Genomic DNA, 19,331 nt, shown 5'->3' with positions numbered 1-19,331 from the left:
GTGTAATATGTGTGTTGTTCTGTGCAGAGTGAGAGCAGTCGCGCTGAGCTCTCGCTAGCGCTCACGAAGCTTCACTCGGAGGAGGCGTCACTCAGAGATTCTCTCGCTAAGATGAGCGCCATTAACGAGAGTCTCGCGCAGGACAAGTCTGAACTCAACAGCCTCGTCGTGCAGGTACACACACACACACACACACACACATTAGGATTTGTTTGGTTCATATTATCAGTTAAAATGATGTGTTTTTCATTGAACCAATGATATTGAAGTTGTTTGAATGATTGACAGCTGGAGGAGGAGAAGAGTGTGTTGCTGTCTCAGCGAAGAGAAGCGCAACAAGAGAAGCTGACCATCAGAGACGAGCTCGTTCGCTCCGAGCAGGACCGACTGGAGCTGGACGCTGTCCGCCTCACTCTCAGCCAATCACTGCAGGAGTCTGAGCTGGCCAGGGCGGGGCTGGAGGCGGAGCTTCAGTCGCTGCAGGCAGACAGAGCCAAACTGCAGGACAGAATTACACAGGTGTCTCTCTCTCTCTCTCTCTCTCTCCATCTCTCTCTCACTCTCTCTCTCTCCATCTCTCTATCTCTATCTCTCTCTCTCCATCTCTCTCTCTCTCTCTCACTCTCACTCTCTCTCTCTCCATCTCTCTATCTCTATCTCTCTCTCTCTCTCTCTCCATCTCTCTATCTCTCTCTCTCTCTCTCTCTCTCACTCTCTCTCCATCTCTCTCTCACACACACTCTCTCTCTCTCTCTCTCTCTCTCTCTCTCTCTCTCACTCACTCTCTCTCTCACTCCCTCTCACTCTCTCTCTCTCTCTCTCACTCCCTCTCTCTCTCTCTCTCTCTCTCTCCCTCTCTCTCACACTCTCTCCCCCTCTCTCTCTCTCTCTCTCTCTCACTCACTCTCTCTCTCACTCCCTCTCACTCTCTCTCTCTCTCACTCCCTCTCTCTCTCTCTCTCCCTCTCTCTCACACTCTCTCCCCCTCTCTCTCTCTCTCTCTCTCTCTCTCCCTCTCTCTCTCTCTCTCTCTCTCTATGTCTCTCTCAGTCCCTAATTAGAGTTTCTGATGTGCTACTGTCAATCAAACAGCTGATTGGTGAGCTGGGTGGTCTGGAGGCGGAGCTAGGTTCGGTCCGCGGTGAAGGCGATAGGCAGAGCTCCGCCCTTGAGGAGGCGGGGCGTGGGAGGGCGGAGCTAGTGAGAGAGAGGGCAGGGCTTCTGGTTCAGCTGAACGCCTCAGAGAGAGAGAACGCCACTCTGACAGAGGAGATCGCCAGCTTCAGGTGAGCCTGAGCACGTTTGTGTCACGATAGGGATGTATTAATATGTGTGTGTTTCATCGATAACAGTATGTGTGTGTGTGTGTGTGTGCAGGTCGGAGAGGGAGGCTCTGGAGACGAGTCTTTTCGAGCTGCAGCAGCAAATAACTCAAATGGAGTCTCGCCGTGAACAGCTGGAGTCCGAGAACCAGAACCTGCGACTGCGTACTGACAGCATTACAGGTACAGGACACTGAGACCCGCTCACGAGAGAGAGACCGCTGATGAGCACAAGAGTTGTGTTTTAAAGGGTTAATTCACCCAAAAATGAAAATTAGCCCATGATTTACTCGCCCTCAAGTCAGCCTAGGTGTATATGACATTCTTCTTTCAGACGAACACAATCAGAGTTATATTGGAATGTCATACACACCTAGGATGACTTGAGGGCGAGTAAATCATGGGCTAATTCTCATTTTTGGGTGAACTATCCCTTTAAGATGAGCCTCATGGTGATGTTAGTGTGTCTGTGTGTTTAGCGGAGCTGAAGCGTGTGCGCGCAGAGAGAGAGACGGTTCTGTCTCAGAGTGAGAAAGAGAGAGACGCGCTGAGAGATGCGCTAGCGGCGGCTCAACATGAAGCTCAGCGAGTTCTGCGCGCGACCCTGTCCGACCACCAGGAGGAGCTGGAGAGACTGGCCAATCAGAAGGTCACATGAGCGCTCGCCTCTTCTGTGAGTATGAGTTGATGTGACCCGTGTAACTGACTCTGAGTCCTGCAGGAGGCGCTGCGCTGCAGTCTGGAGGTGGAACAGCAGGGGGCGCTGCGGCGGCTGCGGGAGCACCTGGAGGAGCAGGCGAGCCGGCGGGAGAGAGAGAGGGACGAGCTTCAGGAGCAGCTGCGCTCACTGCAGCGCGAGCGGGACCAGAGTCTGCTACAGGCGGAGGCGGACAAGCAGCAGGTGAGACTCGCGGGAGCTCGAGCGTGACCAGGGCTGGGGACCGACCGTAGCGCTAACCCGTCCGCTGTGCACACAGGCGCTGTCCGCTAAGGAGGCGGAGAAGACGGCGGTGGCGGAGAGGGCGAGCGCCCTACAGGTGGAGCTGAGCACTGCAGCGCTGGAGCTGGAGCGACTGAGCCGAGAGACGGCGCTGCTCCGGGACCAGGAGCGGGTCAGGGCCGGGCTAGCGCATTAGCTGTGTTCCCATCCAACCGCTGCACGCGTAAAGGGACGGTCGGAGTAAAGTCAGCCTAGGGTCCTCTGCACCATGACCTCGAGCCGAACCCCCCCCCAGAAGCCTTTTCCCCTTTATTAAAGTTAGAGCTTATTTAGAGACATCAGCCGGATGGTTTAGTACACACGCTAACGGATCCTACGATGTATCTGGTAAATTACCCCAGTAATAATGCCCAGAATGGTACCAAACTTCTACAGTAGTACAAATAGGTTCTGTACTCATAAAACTCTTTTCCCTTACACTTGTGAGTTTTGCAAAGGACTTTTACGGGGTTTTCCCAAATCAGGGAAGTGACCTCGACGTCCGGGTTAGCGGTAGCGTAGCATTAATAAATGCTGTACAAGTATGGTGCATTATTAGTGCATGTGAACTAATGAAACAATGTAAAGTGTTACCGACATTATTTTTGCTTTAAATAAAATAAACTGAAATCAAATAAAATATTTAAAACAAAACTTATTTTTTCAGCTGGTTGACCAGGCAAGATTTGTCATTTTTATTCAGTTTAACTTTGTGTACTAAAATAACTAAAACAAAAATGTATAAAAAAAGACATATTTCAAAAAACAAAACTAATTCAAATTATGAATAAAACTATAATAATATCTTAATTACTCCAGAATAACACTGAGACTAAACTAATAATCACAAATATGATGTTCAAAAAAATATAATCGCGATATTTTGATTAGAATTATCGCACTTTCACATACATGTGCAAGGTTTATATTATATTATCCTGATTTATTATATTTATCATGTATATTAACAATCTTCATTATGAGAACTGGCAACACCTTATTAATAAACTTCGCTCAAACCAGTGAAATTCCTAATATTTATTACAACAATTCCAAATGTTTGTATATTAAGTGTATTGTTGCACAGAAGTTGCGCAAGTGTTTTTTTTTTTCTTTTCACAACACGTTCACACACGCAGAGGACCCTGGGTTTAAATTAATTACAGTTCGGATATAAACACTGATGTCTACGATCAAAATAGAGTAAATCACCTTTTAAAAGTAACTGCCGGCAGGCGCTTCAAATAACGATCGCTTATATCGTTACACCAGTAGGTGGCGACAAGTGATTGTTAAAAAAAATTTTTATTGAATCATTCAAGAGATTCGTTCAAAAACTCTGAATCATCCAGTCATGAAACAAGTGAAGTCTTTATAATTGAGTACAAAATTTATAAACAAAATCATTAATTAGGGAATTAATTAGTGAAATATTGTTGCGCGTCAAGGAATTTATTCGGTAAATGTGCTTCAATCGTAGTTAGGGCTAAAAACTATTTTGTGTTTACATAATATATGTGTGTGTACTGTATCATGATTTTGTATATACACACACATGTATGTATATATGTGAGAAATATTTGCATGTATATATTGTATATATAACTTATATATAAATATTAATATTTGATAGATAAATAACACATTTTTCTTAAATATATATATGCATGTGTGTGTATATACAAAATAATTATACACAGTACACACACATATATTATGTAAACACAAACCTTTAATTTAGATGTGATTAATCCCTGCACAGCATTAGTCGTAGTTAATGCGCATGTCTATTTTTATTGAATAAAAAATGTGCATTTTAAGATTTTATGCGCATTCAGTCCAGCATTGTTTCTCAAACTTCGCTCTAAAATACTTGGATGGAAGCATGGCTAATGTGTGGTTGGCTTGATTGATTAATATGAAAGTGTTGTGGTTGTGTCTGTGTAATGAGTGTGTTGTTTTGTGGCTAGGCTGCGGTGGCGTCTGTGAAGGCAGAACTGCAGGAGCTGCGCAGTGAGCTCCAGGACGCAGCCAGCGCACACGACCGAGAGCTGCGCAGACTGCAGGAGAACAGCGCAGACCAGCAGACGCGAGCCGACACGGCGCTCACAGAGGTCAGAGGCCTCAACCAGAGGAGCAAAACACCGCAGTTAAATGAGTTATTGCTGTTAAAGGGGCAGTGTGTGAGTTTTAGCGGCATCTAGTGGTGAGGTTGTGAACTGCACCCAACAGGAGTTACGGTGGCCGACAGGAAGTGATGTCGTCGTCTGAGACAGCAGAGAGTAGCCAGTTAAACACTGAGGATTCTTTACAAAGATTAATTAAGAAATGAGGTTTACTTAATTATTCAGTAAAACGATGTTATTGTGAATATTATTGTGACTTGTTCATCATTGTGTCAGTGTTTTATTCGCTGACTTCAGCTGAAGCTTCTTATCATGAAGAACAACATAGTGACGAAACGTGTTTGTCCGCTCAGGGCCACCGTAGAAACATTCTAAGCTAATAAACACATAATGGTTCATTATGTAAGGTCTTTATACACCACTGAAAACATAGTTATGTTTATTATATTGCAGTTCTGTCAGCAGATCCTCCTAAATATTACACACTGCACCTTTAAACTGTGTTTTTGCCCTCGTGCAGTTGGAGGAGTGTCGCGCGCTGCTGTCGTCCAGCGAGGAGAGCCGGGACAGTGCCAGGAGAGATCTTCTGGAGACGGATAAACGTTTGAGCGAGATACGGGAGGCAGGGGAGGGGCTTAGGCGAGAGGGGGCGGAGCTGCGGCGCTCCCTTAGTGATGTCACCAAGGAGAGGGACGCTCTCAGCCAATCAAACGCGCAGCTGAGGGAAGCACTGAGATCGGCAGAGAGCGAGAGGATCAGGTGACGGATGAAGACTTTAACCCTCTGCTGCTCTTCGCTTGTCGGTCAAAAATTACTAATTAATTTTTTTATTTCAATAAAATGAATGTACTATATTTTAGTTCAATCTTTTTTTTTTTATATTATGGATTTTATGGTACTAAATTATATTTACGCTGCATTTATAATCCATTTATTCACTTTTTGAGCATAGAAAATTACATTTCCAACTTTAAATCTTGATGCTTTAAAGCACAGACTGAAGTTTGATCTGTTTTTAAAGACAACACTTGGCAGATTATTGCTGAAGTGAAAAAAGTTTTTAAAAGTTACAGAATTTTACATTTATTGTCATGAAAAATGTGCAAAAATACTATTTTCAATTTTTATATGAAATATATTTTCAATCACACGTTTTACTCTAAACCTGTGAGAAAATCAAATTCATAAATCTAAAGTTGTGTTCCAAATGTGAGGTTGATATCTCAGTAAATGAGCGTTCAGTGAGATGTTGTTCGGCTGCAGTACCAAACGCTTCCACTAGAGGAACTTCGTCTCGCATTCGTTTCCAATGCGTCATTTCTGACCGCGAGGAGCACAAGAGTGACTATTGTTTACAGCACCATTTAACCTGTTCAGATCATGTCCAGGATTTTTTGTGTGTGTGTGTGTGTGTGTGTTCACACAGCAAGTGCCAAAATCTTTACCAAGTTTAATACCATTCTGATGAAGAATAATATATATTTTTTTAAACTAATGTAAAAATTTTCAGTCAAAATTACTATTTAGAACAGTATGCAAATTAGCATGCAGATGGGGTTCTTTCCGCAGTGCTGATTGGAGGGCCTGTGCTTTGTGTCCAGCGTGAAGCGTGTGTGTGAGGAGAAGGAGCAGAAGGCGTGTGTGCTGGAGGAGAGTCTGGCGTCTGCGCAGACGGAGGTGTCAGATCTGCGCTCGCGTCTGCGTGAGGTGGAGAGATCCCGACTGGAGGCGCGCAGGGAACTGCAGGAGCTGCGCAGACAGGTCAGACTGAGGCCAACTCCTAAGCACTGAGAGCATAGGCTGGAAAAAATATGTTCGTAGTGTCTGTGACATCACCCGTAGTGTTTCTGAAGAGCGCCCGAAGTGGGCGGAGCCGGCCGTCGCCATCTTGGCAGCGTCACTCCCGGATAGACGAAAATGTGCAGCGAGGCGGATTAGCTGAAGTGACGTGACGCTAGCAGACAAACGGCTAGTAGTGACATCAGCGGCAATCCACCTGTCACTCAAGTGGCCACGCCCTTAATTATGCAGAACTTTAAGGCTTATTATAATTTAAACGGATGAGTTATAAAAACTCCCCTCACAGTCGTCATGAAGAGCAACATCAGCTTTATAGACCAGAACCACTTTCTGCCCCAGACTGTAAACATGTGTTTCTGCTGTAAAGTTGGGTATATTAACATGGGGGTTTATGGGATTGAGTCTCTTCTGCAGCCTCTAGTGGCCAGTGGATGAACTGCAGTTTAATCACTCAGCGTTGAGAGAGAGAGAGAGAGAGACTGGGAGGCTGCTGGTTGGCTGAAAGTAAAGTGGTTTGCTGTGGTTTGACGTGTACGACTCTGTGCGGTCAGGTGAAAGTTGTGGATGCCGAGCGCGAGCAGACGGCTAAGCAGACGACTGAACTGCAGGCGCGTTTATCCGCGGAGGAGCAGAAGGACGAGGAGCGAGCGAGAGAACTGATCTCGCTCAAACAGAGACTCGCCGAGACAGAAACTAGCAGAAACTCTCTTCAGAAGGAGGTGAGATCTCAGTAATTACAGTGTTAAAGGGATAGTTCACCCAAAAATGAAAATTACCCCATGATTTACTCTCCCTCAAGCCATCCTAGGTGTATATGACACTCTTCTCTCAGACGAACACTATCAGAGTTATATTAAACAATGTCCTGGCTCTTCCAAGCTTTATAATGGCAAAGTAATTTGATTTGAACTATCCCTTTAAATGAAATGAAACGACGTCTCACCCGGTGTGTCTGTCTCCAGCTGTCTTCTCTACAGAGGCGTGTGAGCGAGAGCGAGTTGTGCTGGCGCAGTCGCGAGCGAGAGTTAGCGTCTCAGCTACAGGACGCTCGCGGCTGTGAGAAGAAGCTTCAGGACGAGGCACGTAACCTCTCCGTCCGCGCGCAGTCGGCCTCGGATGCGTCTGCGCAGATGCAGCTGCAGTTGAGTGACGCGCAGGGCCGTCTGGTGGCGACGGAGGCGGAGCTATCGCGAGCGGAGGCGGGGCGCCGGGATCTGGAGTTCAGGATGAGCAGCCTGCAGTCGGCACTCACGCGCACGCTGGGCATCGGGGCCAGTGGGCGGAGCAGCAGCAGGGGGCGGAGCCCGGCAGGCTCCTCCCCTTCCTCTCTGAGCTCAGGGATGATGTCCCGCCACCGGAGTGTCTCCCCGCTGCACTGCTCGCTGTCGCCACCCAAAGGTCAGATTTGCTTCCTCTAGAAAGTTGTGTTTGAGTTCTGCTTTACCTCAACCCTTTCTCTGCCGTCCGCCAGATGTGGCAGGTCACGTGACTCCTGATAACACCATCATGCTGAGGCCGGTGTCTCCAGAGAGGACCGACGCCCCGCTGCCCGTCGCCCCGCCCGAGCTCGACCCCGAGACCCTGCGCAGCGGCCTACGAGACTTCCTGCTGGAGCTGCGCGAGGCTCAGAGAGACCGAGTAATAACTATTACGATGATAAACTAACAATAACTATAACTATAATTATAACTATTGTATTGTGATAGTGTGGACCGAGTGAGAGTGTGATTTATGTGTGCGCAGGACGAGGCGCGGGGTCAACTGGGGTCACTGCAGAGGGAATTACAGGAAGTGACATCAGAGAGAGACTCCGCCCACCAGCGCCTCACTCAGCTACACAGCACACTACAGGAGTGCCAGGAGGGTAACACACATCCATCCTTCTCATGCAAAGCAAATCGTAATAATGACACATGAACTTTCAAATAAAGATTTGCTTTATGAATTGTTTTTCTCATCGCGATTGTCAAGGTTTTGTCAGATTCCGCTCATTTCTGGAGCGGTTTGTTGATTGTGTGTGTGTGTAGATAAGCGTGGCGTGGATGTGAAGCTGTCGTCGGCTCAGGCTCTGCTGCACGAGCAGGATGAGTCCCTGCGGAGAGGAGAGAGAGAGCGGCGAGCGCTGAACGAGCGAATCAAGGAGCTGGAGAGACTGTCCCTGAGCGCCGAGGCCGAGCGCAGGCGTGTGGAGGTCAGAGGTCACGTCCATCTCAGGCCTCGTTTACACTGCCAGTGATTTCCAGATCGGCTTCAGGCCTCGCTCATATGCGGAGATACATCAGATATAAATCAGAGATGTATGGAAGCTTGTTTCCGCCACTGAATAATAAATAAGTAATAATAATGACTTTTTATCTCACAATTCAGACTTTTTTTCTCACAATTGCGTGAAATAAAGTCAGAATTGTGAGATATAAACTATTCTAAGGTAAAAAAAAAAAAAACGCTCCTCGTTAAAGCCCGCCACGATCTCATCAAAGTGCGTATAGCACGAATTTGATTTCTCGTGCCATTTATACGCCATAAATAGTTTTTGTGTGCATATGTTATGCACTTTACTGCGTGTAATACACACGCACTCCACACCCCTAATCCTACCAAGGCGTTTACAGTGCGTATTATGCACGCAAAAACTATTTTTGCCGTATAAATGGCACGAGAAATAAAATTTGTGCTTTAGATACGCACTTTCATTAGCGAACTTCACATTTATCGCAGAGCTAGCATCAAGCATATTTCACGTTCGTCCATCTGTGCAAGAACTCCCTTTAAGCACGCGCGACGTTTCAGATAGCATAGTTTCAGTCAGGTGTAAACGCATGAATGGGTCACAATTGAAAGAACGTGTGAACGGACGGTCAAAAAAATCGGATATAGGCATCCAATCAGAATTGTGCATGAAGACCTGCAGTGTAAACGAGGCGTAAGATAGCGGGTTGAGGAAGGGCTGTCAGTGACTCCGTCGCCCCCTACAGGAGCAGTGCAGTCAGCTGCGCGCGGGCGAGGCGCGGGTGGAGGCGGAGCGGCGGCGGCTGCGGGAGGCGCTGGAGGAGGCGGAGGGCCGGGGCACGCGGGTGGAGCTGGGGAGGCGGAGCCTGGAGGGAGAGCTGCAGAGACTGAGGCTGAGTCTGACGGAGAGAGAGATGGAGATCCAGACGGCTCACGACCGGCACGAGAGCGCCGCCAAACAGGTGCCGAACTCAGAGCCGCCCGCTGGTTTAGCAGTGATGCCTCCTGGGAGGGGTTTCCCTGTAGCCTCTGGTGCTCTTCGGGCATTTTTGACTGAAAAAATAGTCACTTGTTTCCAGAAGAAAATAGTGTCTCAGTCCAGCATCTATGCTCAAAGAGTGAATAAATGGATTATAAATGCAGTGTAAATATAAATTATCACCTAAAAATGCTAAATATTAAATAAAAAACATTATCAAACTAAAATACAGTACATTTATTTCATTGAAATAAATACATTTCAGTCATTTTTGACTGACACGCGAAGAGCACCAAAGTGTTATAAGGGATGAACCAAACCAGCAGCTATGAGGTGAATCACATGACAAACTTTAATTAAAAGTGAAAATCATTGAAGACTGTGAAGTTAACGATGTCGTCTCGCGTGCCTCAGGTGTCAGAGGGCGAGTCTCGCGTGGCGAGTCTTCAGCGGGAGGTGGAGCGGCTGACGGCGCTGCTGGCCAAAGCTCAGGACGGAGAGAGCGTTCAGAAGGAGCGAGCGCTGGCTCTCTCCCAGAGTCTGCAGGAGTCCTCGGCTGCCCACAGCGCCACCCAGGGGCGTCTGACCGCACTGCAGAAGACTCTGGGCCAGGCCGAGGGCGAGCGCAGGCAGATGCAGGTGAGAGAGTGTGTCACGTCCAGGCCTGGGAAGCCAACATCTAGTCCAATTCTGGAGTCGAATACTTAATCAAATTTAAATTTATTGGTAGCGATGTCCTGTTGATGTGCGGTGTGTTCTGAGCGATGTCCTGTTGAGCGATGTCCTGTTGATGTGCGGTGTGTTCTGAGCGATGTCCTGTTGAGCGATGTCCTGTTGATGTGCGGTGTGTTCTGAGCGATGTCCTGTTGATGTGTGTTCAGGAGCGCGTGGACGGCCTCCGAGCGTCGCTGTCGGACGGGAAGCGGAGCGTCGGCGTCCTCACGGAGCGCGTGCACACACTGCAGGCGGAGCTGAGCCGGAGTCAGACGATCCGAGCCGAGCTGGAGGCCGAGCTGCACAACACACAGGAGGTGACACACACCTTCGACAGCTCTCACATTATCACAGCTTAACCGCACAATAGTTTAGAAAAGGGTCTTTACACTGGAAAATGGTTCATAGTTTAGAAAATATAGCTCTGAAAATGGTAATGAAATATGAGCAGAACTCAGTTGATGTTTCACTGGTTTTGTCCGTCCTTCTGTTAGACTGTGTGATGGAAAATTCTTAAATCTGACTACCTAAAATAAAACTGTTGCGTCTACAATCGACACAGAGCGTCTACAATCGACACTTAATACCCTTTATACTCTAGCTCTTGCGTCTTCAATCGACATCTGGCTGAGTTCACTAACCTAACTTCTTTGCTGCGCAGCATAAAAACAAATGAGACAGACTTCAGTAAATGCCCCTCAGATGGTTTATTCAAAACGGCCGGGAGATTTCTCGAGCAATACTCAGAGATTCTCGGCCCAACATAAAAATACAATAGGCTTTATAGGGTAAAGCCAGACATATCAAAATAGAATCATCATGACTAACATGTCATGCGCTATCAATATGATTGGTTGAATTGTTTAAAGCAAGCCCCCCCCTTGTCATTACCCTTTGTTAGCTACATCAGCAAAATATCAAAAACATTGTAAGGGGTTAATATTTCAGTCAATCATTTCACAATACAGTCAACATAAACAGAACATTAAGTCCTTTCTAAAAGTTCCATTCGACCCAGGTTACATTGAGTCAAAAGTTTGTTAGAAGGTTAGATCATATCGAAAGTTCGTCTGGTGGCTACATCCTAAATAAAAGGAAGTAAAAGTTATCCTGTTTTATTGTTAGATCTGGAATGGAAAGTTAGTCACCATCAGACATAGAAATGGGAAGTGTAATAAATAATAAATCTAAGTTCAGATTTTCATGGTTAGTAACATAATTAATCTTATCTAATTAATTCCACTACAACTGTCTCACACATGAATTATGTTGAATATCTGTCAGCTGTTAAATTTAACTACACAATTAGATAATACCAGTTTAGCTCAACCAATCACCAAGCAATGCTTCATTTTGTTCAGTCTGTGTGTAAAAAGAGCATTAGCAATTAAAGAAAACACACTTCAGCAAAACATGATCAGCTCAAAGTGTCCCAATCATTTTGTTTATAAATGTCACTGGTAGGGTTAGGGTTAGGTTAGGTCACTGGTAGGGTTAGGGTTAGGTTAGGTCACTGGTAGGGTTAGGGTTAGGTTAGGTCACTGGTAGGGTTAGGGTTAGGTTAGGTCACTGGTAGGGTTAGGGTTAGGTTAGGTCACTGGTAGTCACTGTATGAAGAGTTATTGGGTATAATATGTCACAGTTTACTTTATTCTGCTCTCCTCACTTACAGAAATGAGCTATAGTGTCCTGATCACACTAGTGAAACAATATCACAAATTATATCTGGTGTCTGAATAATGTTTGGTTTGACTGTAAGCTTTCGATGTCAGTGCACAAACACAACGCATGTTATTGTGAGGAAAATTTGATGGTTTTTAAAAGAGCGTATTTGGACTTGTATCATGGCGCCGCAAGAGGCGTGAGACGCGAACGCAACAGTCGTAGTTTAAAGGGAATGTGAGATGAGACTCTGATTGGTTTAACGCACGTAAATCCCAAAACACACCCATTACTCATTAAGAGAATAGGGACAACCCTTTTAGACCAGCACCGGGAGCGCCGACCATTTTTCCCATTGTTAAACTAGCAGAAGTGGATTCGGACTCGCCCTAAGTGAACTCATGCCGTGCGCTTTAGACCATGCGCTTAGATCGTTAAATAGGGCCCGTGGTCTTTTTCACCGCAACTTGAAAGGAAGCCAGACGGTGTTGTGGGAGCGAGCGCTGACACCTGAGGCGCTACTGATGTTTACTCAGAGGGATGGAGCGATTGTTCTGCAGATCCATGTTCTTGAAAAGGGGCTTGACTGTCAAACGGTGCTGGATTTTTCTGGACCTCGGCGATTAACTGCCATTTTAAATGCGCGATCCCTTAAATTCGAGTGGATTCTGATTGGCTGTCAGTGTTTTATCGTTCAACAGCTGGAAAAAAAAATTGTTCCGAAAGTGATCCCAACGATATCATTCTCTATATCGCCACAGCTGTGGTGTGAACTCTGCTGTTCTTTAACATTGAGAACGATTTTTAGAACTATATCTTTATCGTTATCGTCCTGGGTGTGTCGAGCTTTAGACCAAACGCACTGCAGTGGACGGAGGAGGTCTGACTCCAGTTTGACTGCAGTGCCAGTGTGAACGCACAGAGTTATAGATCTGAGAGGGACTGTTTTAACGAGACGGGTGAACGCTCCCGCAGGCTCTGCGCCAGAGGACCGACAGCCTGGCCGAGGCCCAGCGAGCGCTTCAGTCTGCGCAGGCGGAGCGAGCGTCTGCAGAGGAGCGTCTGCGCAGCCTCCAGAGAGCCGTGGCCTTACTGGAGACCGAGAGGAGAGAGTCCGAGAGACAGGCGGTGCGCCTCGAGAAGGACAAGACTGCGCTGAGGAGCACTCTGGAGAAGGTGACGGGAGGGACACACACACACACACACACACTCACTGGAGAAGGTGACGGGAGGGACACACACACACACACACACACACACACTCACTCACTGGAGAAGGTGACAGGAGGGACACACACACACACACACACTCACTGGAGAAGGTGACGGGAGGGACACACACACACTCACACTCACACACACACACACGCACACACACACTCACTGGAGAAGGTGACAAGAGGGACACACACACACACACACACACACACACACTCACTGGAGAAGGTGACGGGAGGGACACACACACTCACACACACTCACTGGAGAAGGTGACGGGAGGGACACACACACACTCACACACACTCACTGGAGAAGGTGACGGGAGGGACACACACACACACACTCACTCACTGGAGAAGGTGACGGGAGGGACACACACACACACACTCACTGGAGAAGGTGACAAGAGGGACACACACACACACACACACACACACACACTCACTGGAGAAGGTGACGGGAGGGACACACACACTCACACACACTCACTGGAGAAGGTGACGGGAGGGACACACACACACTCACACACACTCACTGGAGAAGGTGACGGGAGGGACACACACACACACACACTCACTCACTGGAGAAGGTGACGGGAGGGACACACACACACACACTCACTGGAGAAGGTGACGGGAGGGACACACTCACACACACACTCACTCACTGGAGAAGGTGACGGGAGGGACACACACACACACACACTCACTCACTGGAGAAGGTGACGGGAGGGACACACACACACACACACTCACTCACTGGAGAAGGTGACGGGAGGGACACACACACACACACTCACTGGAGAAGGTGACGGGAGGGACACACTCACACACACACACACACACACACTCACTGGAGAAGGTGACAAGAGGGACACACACACACACACACTCACTCACTGGAGAAGGTGACGGGAGGGACACACACACACTCACACACACACACACTCACTGGAGAAGGTGACAAGAGGGACACACACACACACACTCACTCACTGGAGAAGGTGACGGGAGGGACACACACACACACACACACACACACACTCACTCACTCACTGGAGAAGGTGACGGGAGGGACACACACACACTCACACACACACACACACACACACACACACACACACACACTCACTGGAGAAGGTGACAAGAGGGACACACACTCACTCACTGGAGAAGGTGACGGGAGGGACACACACACACTCACACACACACACACACACACACACACACACACACACACACACTCACTGGAGAAGGTGACAAGAGGGACACACACTCACTCACTGGAGAAGGTGACGGGAGGGACACACACACACTCACTGGAGAAGGTGACGAGGGACACACACACACACACACCGGGGTTACACCCCTACTCTTTACCGGGAGTGCCATGCAGTACCTATTTCCACCACTAGTTGTCATTCTTACAGACTGCACCTTTAACGTCTCATCCGAAGGACGGATGATTGTTATGATTGTGATTGATGTTCTGACTGATGATGTTCTGACTGATGATGTTCTGACTGATGATGTTCTGACTGATGATGTTCTGATTGTGAATGTGATTGTGATGTTCCGATTGTGATGATCTGATTGGTCAGGTGGAGCGTCAGAAGCTGAAGACGGAGGAGAGTAGCATGCGCTTGTGTGCGGAGAAAGGCCGCCTGGATCGTTCGCTCAACACCGTCGAGCAGGAGCTGCAGGACGCGCAGAAACAGATCGTGATGCTGCAGGTACGCCTTTACATTACAAACAGCACCAAAAAAATCAATTATTATTAATAATATTTTTAATATGACATGTTTTGTCTATCAGAAATGCACATTTGAAAGTAGCTTGGGTTGATGTAAAGTTATTTTCTTTAGCAAAAGCAGTGGCAGAACAGGTTATGTTTGTGTTTTGCGCTTCGTAGAAATGCACTCGTTGCGGTGTCAGGGGTTGCTATGGTTTCTGCTGTTGCTATGGTTACAGTGGGTGTTCAGTTGTGGACCGTGTGTGTGTGTGTGTGGTGTTTGATGCATGTGTGTGTTTCAGGCTCAGGTGGCCGAGCTGGAGCAGAGTCAGAGCACTAGCGAGCAGTCGGCCCGCGTGCGCGAGGACGAGAGACTCCGCGTCAGTCTCAGAGAGGCGGAGCGAACGCTATCCGCGCGAGAGAGAGCGCACCGCCAGCGCGTCAGGGGTCTGGAGGAGCAGGTGTCCACGCTGAAGGAGCAGCTACAGCACGAGATCCGCCGCAGAACGCCCTCGCTAACGTGAGCCACATCAACATGTGCACAGCGGCTGCTCCTCAAGAGTTCACACAAACATTACAATTATCCCTTAAAGGAGAACTCCGGTCAATTTTAACATTGAGCTCATTTACATTTGTACATTGTACATTTGGAGTGCTGTCAATACAGAGAACAATGACAAAAATCGGTGTTGCCTACACCGTGTTATCCTCGTTTTAAAATTTGCACCCTGTTGACTTCAATGGGGCAAGTTTTAAACCTGCTTTTAGCCTCTTAACATCCTTGATGTGTTATTACAAGTGCACAGGTCATGTGAGTGATTCCTTCAGAGTGAACGCGGGTGAATCTGACTGCAGTAGATGTGAAAGATATTAATAAAAATGATGTTAATTCAGCCAGCGCTCATACCTGTATTTACATCCTGTTTTCGGTCGAAGTCCACAGTAGTCGATTGTCGAGTTCACGCGCGTGATCATAGGTAATAAACCTATGCGCGTGAACTCGACAATCGATTGACCGGAGTTCTCCTTTAATTTACTTTATAAACTACAATAACTGGCTTACGTCCGTAAAAAACGTCTTACAAAAACGCAGAAGGCCTTTATTAACCCCTGGAGCCGTATGGATTACTTTTATGATGGATATATGCATGCACTTTTTTGGGCTTCAAAATCTCAGGCACCATTATAAAGTTTTGAAGAGCCAGGATATTTTTTAATTTGTGCTGGGCAACGATTAATCGCTATTCACCGCATCCAAAATAGAAGTTTGTGTTTACATTATATGTGTGTGTACTGTGTATAATTATTTTGTATATATAAATGCACACACGCATGTATATATTTAAGAAGTTTTATTTATTTATATATCAAATATTTATATATAATATAAATGATGTATAAATATATATAGAGGCTATACATGCATGTGTGTGTATTTATATATACAAAATAATTATACACAGTACACACACATATTATGTAAACACAAACTTCTATTTTAAATGTGATTAATCACTGTTTTTAATATAACTCTGATTGTGTTCGTCTGACAGAAGGATGTCATACACACCTAGGATGAGTTGACGGAGAGTAAACCATGGGCTAATGGTCATTTTTTGGTGAACTAAACTTTTAAGGCCTGTTTACACCAAGGACGATAACTATAAAAGAAAGAATAGTAGAGAGAAACACCTATAATGATAATGCACAGAGGAACGCTTATAATAAACAAAACGATTTTAATTATGTTTATAGTTATCGTTCTTGGTGTGAACGGGCTTTTAGAGATATTGTGAGTTTTTTGTTTTGTTTTTTTTTACACTAAAAAACATGTCTGGAAATGTCAGAGTAATATTTACCCCAAAACCAAAAGTATATCAATGGTATTTTGCTTAATGAAGCTTATTTTAGGACCAAGATTTGTTACATTACGACACTATTATTATAACAATTCATCACATTTTATTCTCATAATTCTTTACTGTAATGAAAATAATGACTAATGACTTTAGTAATGAAATGTAATGACTTTTTTTATGAGGTGAATATATTTCTGCCTAATGATGAAATGCTCCCATTCCCTGCACACTGACACATACTCAACACAAATACTTGAATATTTTACTGTAATATTTATGGTTTATGTGAATGCGTTTTTTAAAACACCTAAAACACAAACATGTTTATCATGTGTTATTCAGTTATTGCTATGTTTACCTCAACTGATTGTTGACAGGTCAGTTACTGATCAGTGAATGTAATCTACTCACCCTGCAGTTAAATCCCCCTCTAAATCTGAAATATACATCTCACTTACGAGATTAATGTTGATCTGAAGACTTGTCGTGTTCAGTTTCACACTGAGATTCATTTGTAGTCGCAAGAATTCCGAAAGCGTTTTTCACAATGCGATTCTCTGACAATGTAGGCTACGTTAAATTTCAGCGCGAGTTCGGTCGCGCGCTTGACCGCGGCAGCGCGCACAGAAATAATAACGGACTCTGACAGGAATGGCGCGAATTACTGAGGTGAGACACTTTACGTCATCTTTGTTCAATAATTGTTATAATACATTTTAAAGTCAATCACATTAAGGTGTTTGGTAATTAAGGAGAAATGAAGATCACGACCCCGTCCTTCAGATCGACATATCGCGTAAATGATGGATTGAAGTTATTAAGAAAAAATGGCATTTTAACTGCTAGTTTACTACTCTTCTCAGTCTTTTGTTTTATGTGTGAAATAAATGTATTTTTGTTTTGCTAGAATGGTTTTTATACTCATTAAAATGATTTTGTTTAAATGTGTAAGCTTCTTTAAAAACGTGTCCTGTTTTCATGTTATTTACATGTAAAGTACAAAAATGTTTATTAATAAATTGCAAAACTTGGTTTGGAACAGCTAATATTACAGTAAATGGTGAGTATATTAAAGCTGAACCCTGACAGTTCTTCAGATTGATGACAGATCCCAGCTAACTAAAATGTTTTAAAAACGTTAGCATACCATTAAGTTGTAGAAACAGTTTTGGTTTTAAATGTTTTTTCTTGGTTGTGTGAACGTTAAGGGAACATCTCATTCGTATCATTCTTCAAACATTATGGGAACGCTTTTGAATGTTCTCTGAACGTTCTGAAACAAGTAGTAACATTTAAAAAACGTTAACATTTCAGAAAAGAAACGTTCCATGAACGATGTATAAATAATGTTTTTGTGCTAACATTTAGAGAACATTATTAAAGACCAGATAACTTTGAACAAACGTTCTATTAAACGTTACTGGAAGAACGTTTGTTCATAACTTTGAGAGAACCTTGCCAGAACGTTCCCCGTTAGCTGGGAGGTCAGGAGTCTGGGTTCAGTATAACTCACCCCAAGACAAAATACACAAGTAAACAACAACAACAGCACTGGACGACAAACAGTAATAATGCGACCGCGACACATCTCTGTTCTCCTGCACCAGTGTAACAGATAACAGCACCAGTGGCAACATACAGGCCAGATGATCAATTACTACAGTAAATATCAGTTTACATGAAACCAGAAAACATCAGATGCTGCTGGAGAATATATATATGAAGAGGAAAGAGGTCTGAAACACACTCTACGCAAGTACACACAGAATTGTTACGTTCTGAAATGCGTCAGAGCGCAGAACACAAGTGTTGCCACACGGGGGTGCTATAGTGGGCAAAAGTGTCTTCTTCTATGGTCAGTTTTCTCTTTCAGCTCGAGAACCGTCATCATGGAGTGACACTGGGAACAATCTTGCTGAGATGTTTACAGGAAACTGAGGTTATGCGTGTACAACAGCTACGCATGCTAGCGTTGTGTTAGCATACTTGCGTAGAAGATGTTTTAGTCCTACAGCTGGAGTGTGTGTCAGCGTCTGATGGGCAGTACCAGGGCTAGTGTGTGTGTGTGTGTGTGTTTAACAGGATCCGCAGCTCTTGGCGCAGCTGCCGCCCGTCGCCCCACACTGGCCACTGAGTGCAACTACACCACAGCGCGAGAACTGATCGCGACACAGATCCGCTGCAGAGAGACAGATAACATGTTAGTCTGCGTTCACTGAACGAGTGCAAGACGACACACACACACACACTCACCTCTCATCAGCTCCTCATGGGCACACACAGTCCTCACGCAGATCTCCTTATTTACCACATAAACCCTGCGCTGGCTGAGACACAAACACCACGAGGCGGTTACAGTTCACTACAACTATTCAAAACTGAAATAAGAGTGTGTGTGTGAGTGTTTGTGTGTGTGCTGACCTGTAGAAGCAGATGCTGTTGAGACACTGTTTACACGGCTGATGGACAGAATAGAGACGAGTGCAGGGATACTGTTCCTCACGACAGTCTGAAAACACACAACAAACACATCAACGAGTCTTATTTCTCAGATCAATGCAGTGAGCAGCACACACACATCCGCTGAGGGACCTGGTCATATTCTGGACAAAAACACACTTTTTAAAAAGTAAATAAAATAAAAACAAATAAGGTAGTTGCGACTTTTAATCTCACAATTGTGACTTTTTTTTGCTATTCTGAGTTCAT

The 19,331-nt window shown here is 45.5% G+C and overlaps 2 protein-coding genes across 2 annotated transcripts in view; one reads left to right on the top strand and one right to left on the bottom strand.

Moving 5' to 3' along the window:
- Window positions 1-16,759, top strand: part of crocc (ciliary rootlet coiled-coil, rootletin) — a 33,880-nt gene extending 17,121 nt beyond the window's left edge. The window contains exons 16-36 of the mRNA XM_084417158.1: window positions 28-174; window positions 289-519; window positions 1,093-1,286; window positions 1,378-1,505; window positions 1,802-1,971; window positions 2,044-2,223; window positions 2,300-2,434; window positions 4,272-4,415; window positions 4,948-5,186; window positions 6,029-6,188; window positions 6,779-6,946; window positions 7,190-7,625; window positions 7,699-7,865; window positions 7,971-8,091; window positions 8,255-8,418; window positions 9,203-9,418; window positions 9,850-10,074; window positions 10,317-10,466; window positions 12,787-12,987; window positions 14,633-14,764; window positions 15,066-16,759. Of these exons, the coding sequence (XP_084273284.1) occupies window positions 28-174; window positions 289-519; window positions 1,093-1,286; window positions 1,378-1,505; window positions 1,802-1,971; window positions 2,044-2,223; window positions 2,300-2,434; window positions 4,272-4,415; window positions 4,948-5,186; window positions 6,029-6,188; window positions 6,779-6,946; window positions 7,190-7,625; window positions 7,699-7,865; window positions 7,971-8,091; window positions 8,255-8,418; window positions 9,203-9,418; window positions 9,850-10,074; window positions 10,317-10,466; window positions 12,787-12,987; window positions 14,633-14,764; window positions 15,066-15,287 (3,930 nt within the window). The 3' untranslated portion in view covers window positions 15,288-16,759. The remainder of the gene's footprint in view (window positions 1-27; window positions 175-288; window positions 520-1,092; window positions 1,287-1,377; window positions 1,506-1,801; window positions 1,972-2,043; window positions 2,224-2,299; window positions 2,435-4,271; window positions 4,416-4,947; window positions 5,187-6,028; window positions 6,189-6,778; window positions 6,947-7,189; window positions 7,626-7,698; window positions 7,866-7,970; window positions 8,092-8,254; window positions 8,419-9,202; window positions 9,419-9,849; window positions 10,075-10,316; window positions 10,467-12,786; window positions 12,988-14,632; window positions 14,765-15,065) is intronic.
- Window positions 15,403-19,331, bottom strand: part of mfap2 (microfibril associated protein 2) — an 11,651-nt gene continuing 7,722 nt past the window's right edge. The window contains exons 7-9 of the mRNA XM_084417189.1: window positions 19,044-19,131; window positions 18,876-18,949; window positions 15,403-18,801 (exon numbers count right to left, since the gene is read on the bottom strand). Coding sequence (XP_084273315.1) covers window positions 18,698-18,801; window positions 18,876-18,949; window positions 19,044-19,131 — 266 coding nt within the window. The 3' untranslated portion in view covers window positions 15,403-18,697. The remainder of the gene's footprint in view (window positions 18,802-18,875; window positions 18,950-19,043; window positions 19,132-19,331) is intronic.

The sequence above is a fragment of the Rutilus rutilus genome, assembly GCF_951802725.1.
Source record: "Rutilus rutilus genome assembly, chromosome: 8".
NCBI classification, from domain to species: domain Eukaryota; kingdom Metazoa; phylum Chordata; class Actinopteri; order Cypriniformes; family Leuciscidae; genus Rutilus; species Rutilus rutilus.
The sequence above is the reverse complement of the archived record's forward strand: the minus strand, read 5'-3'. Positions and strand labels throughout refer to the sequence as shown.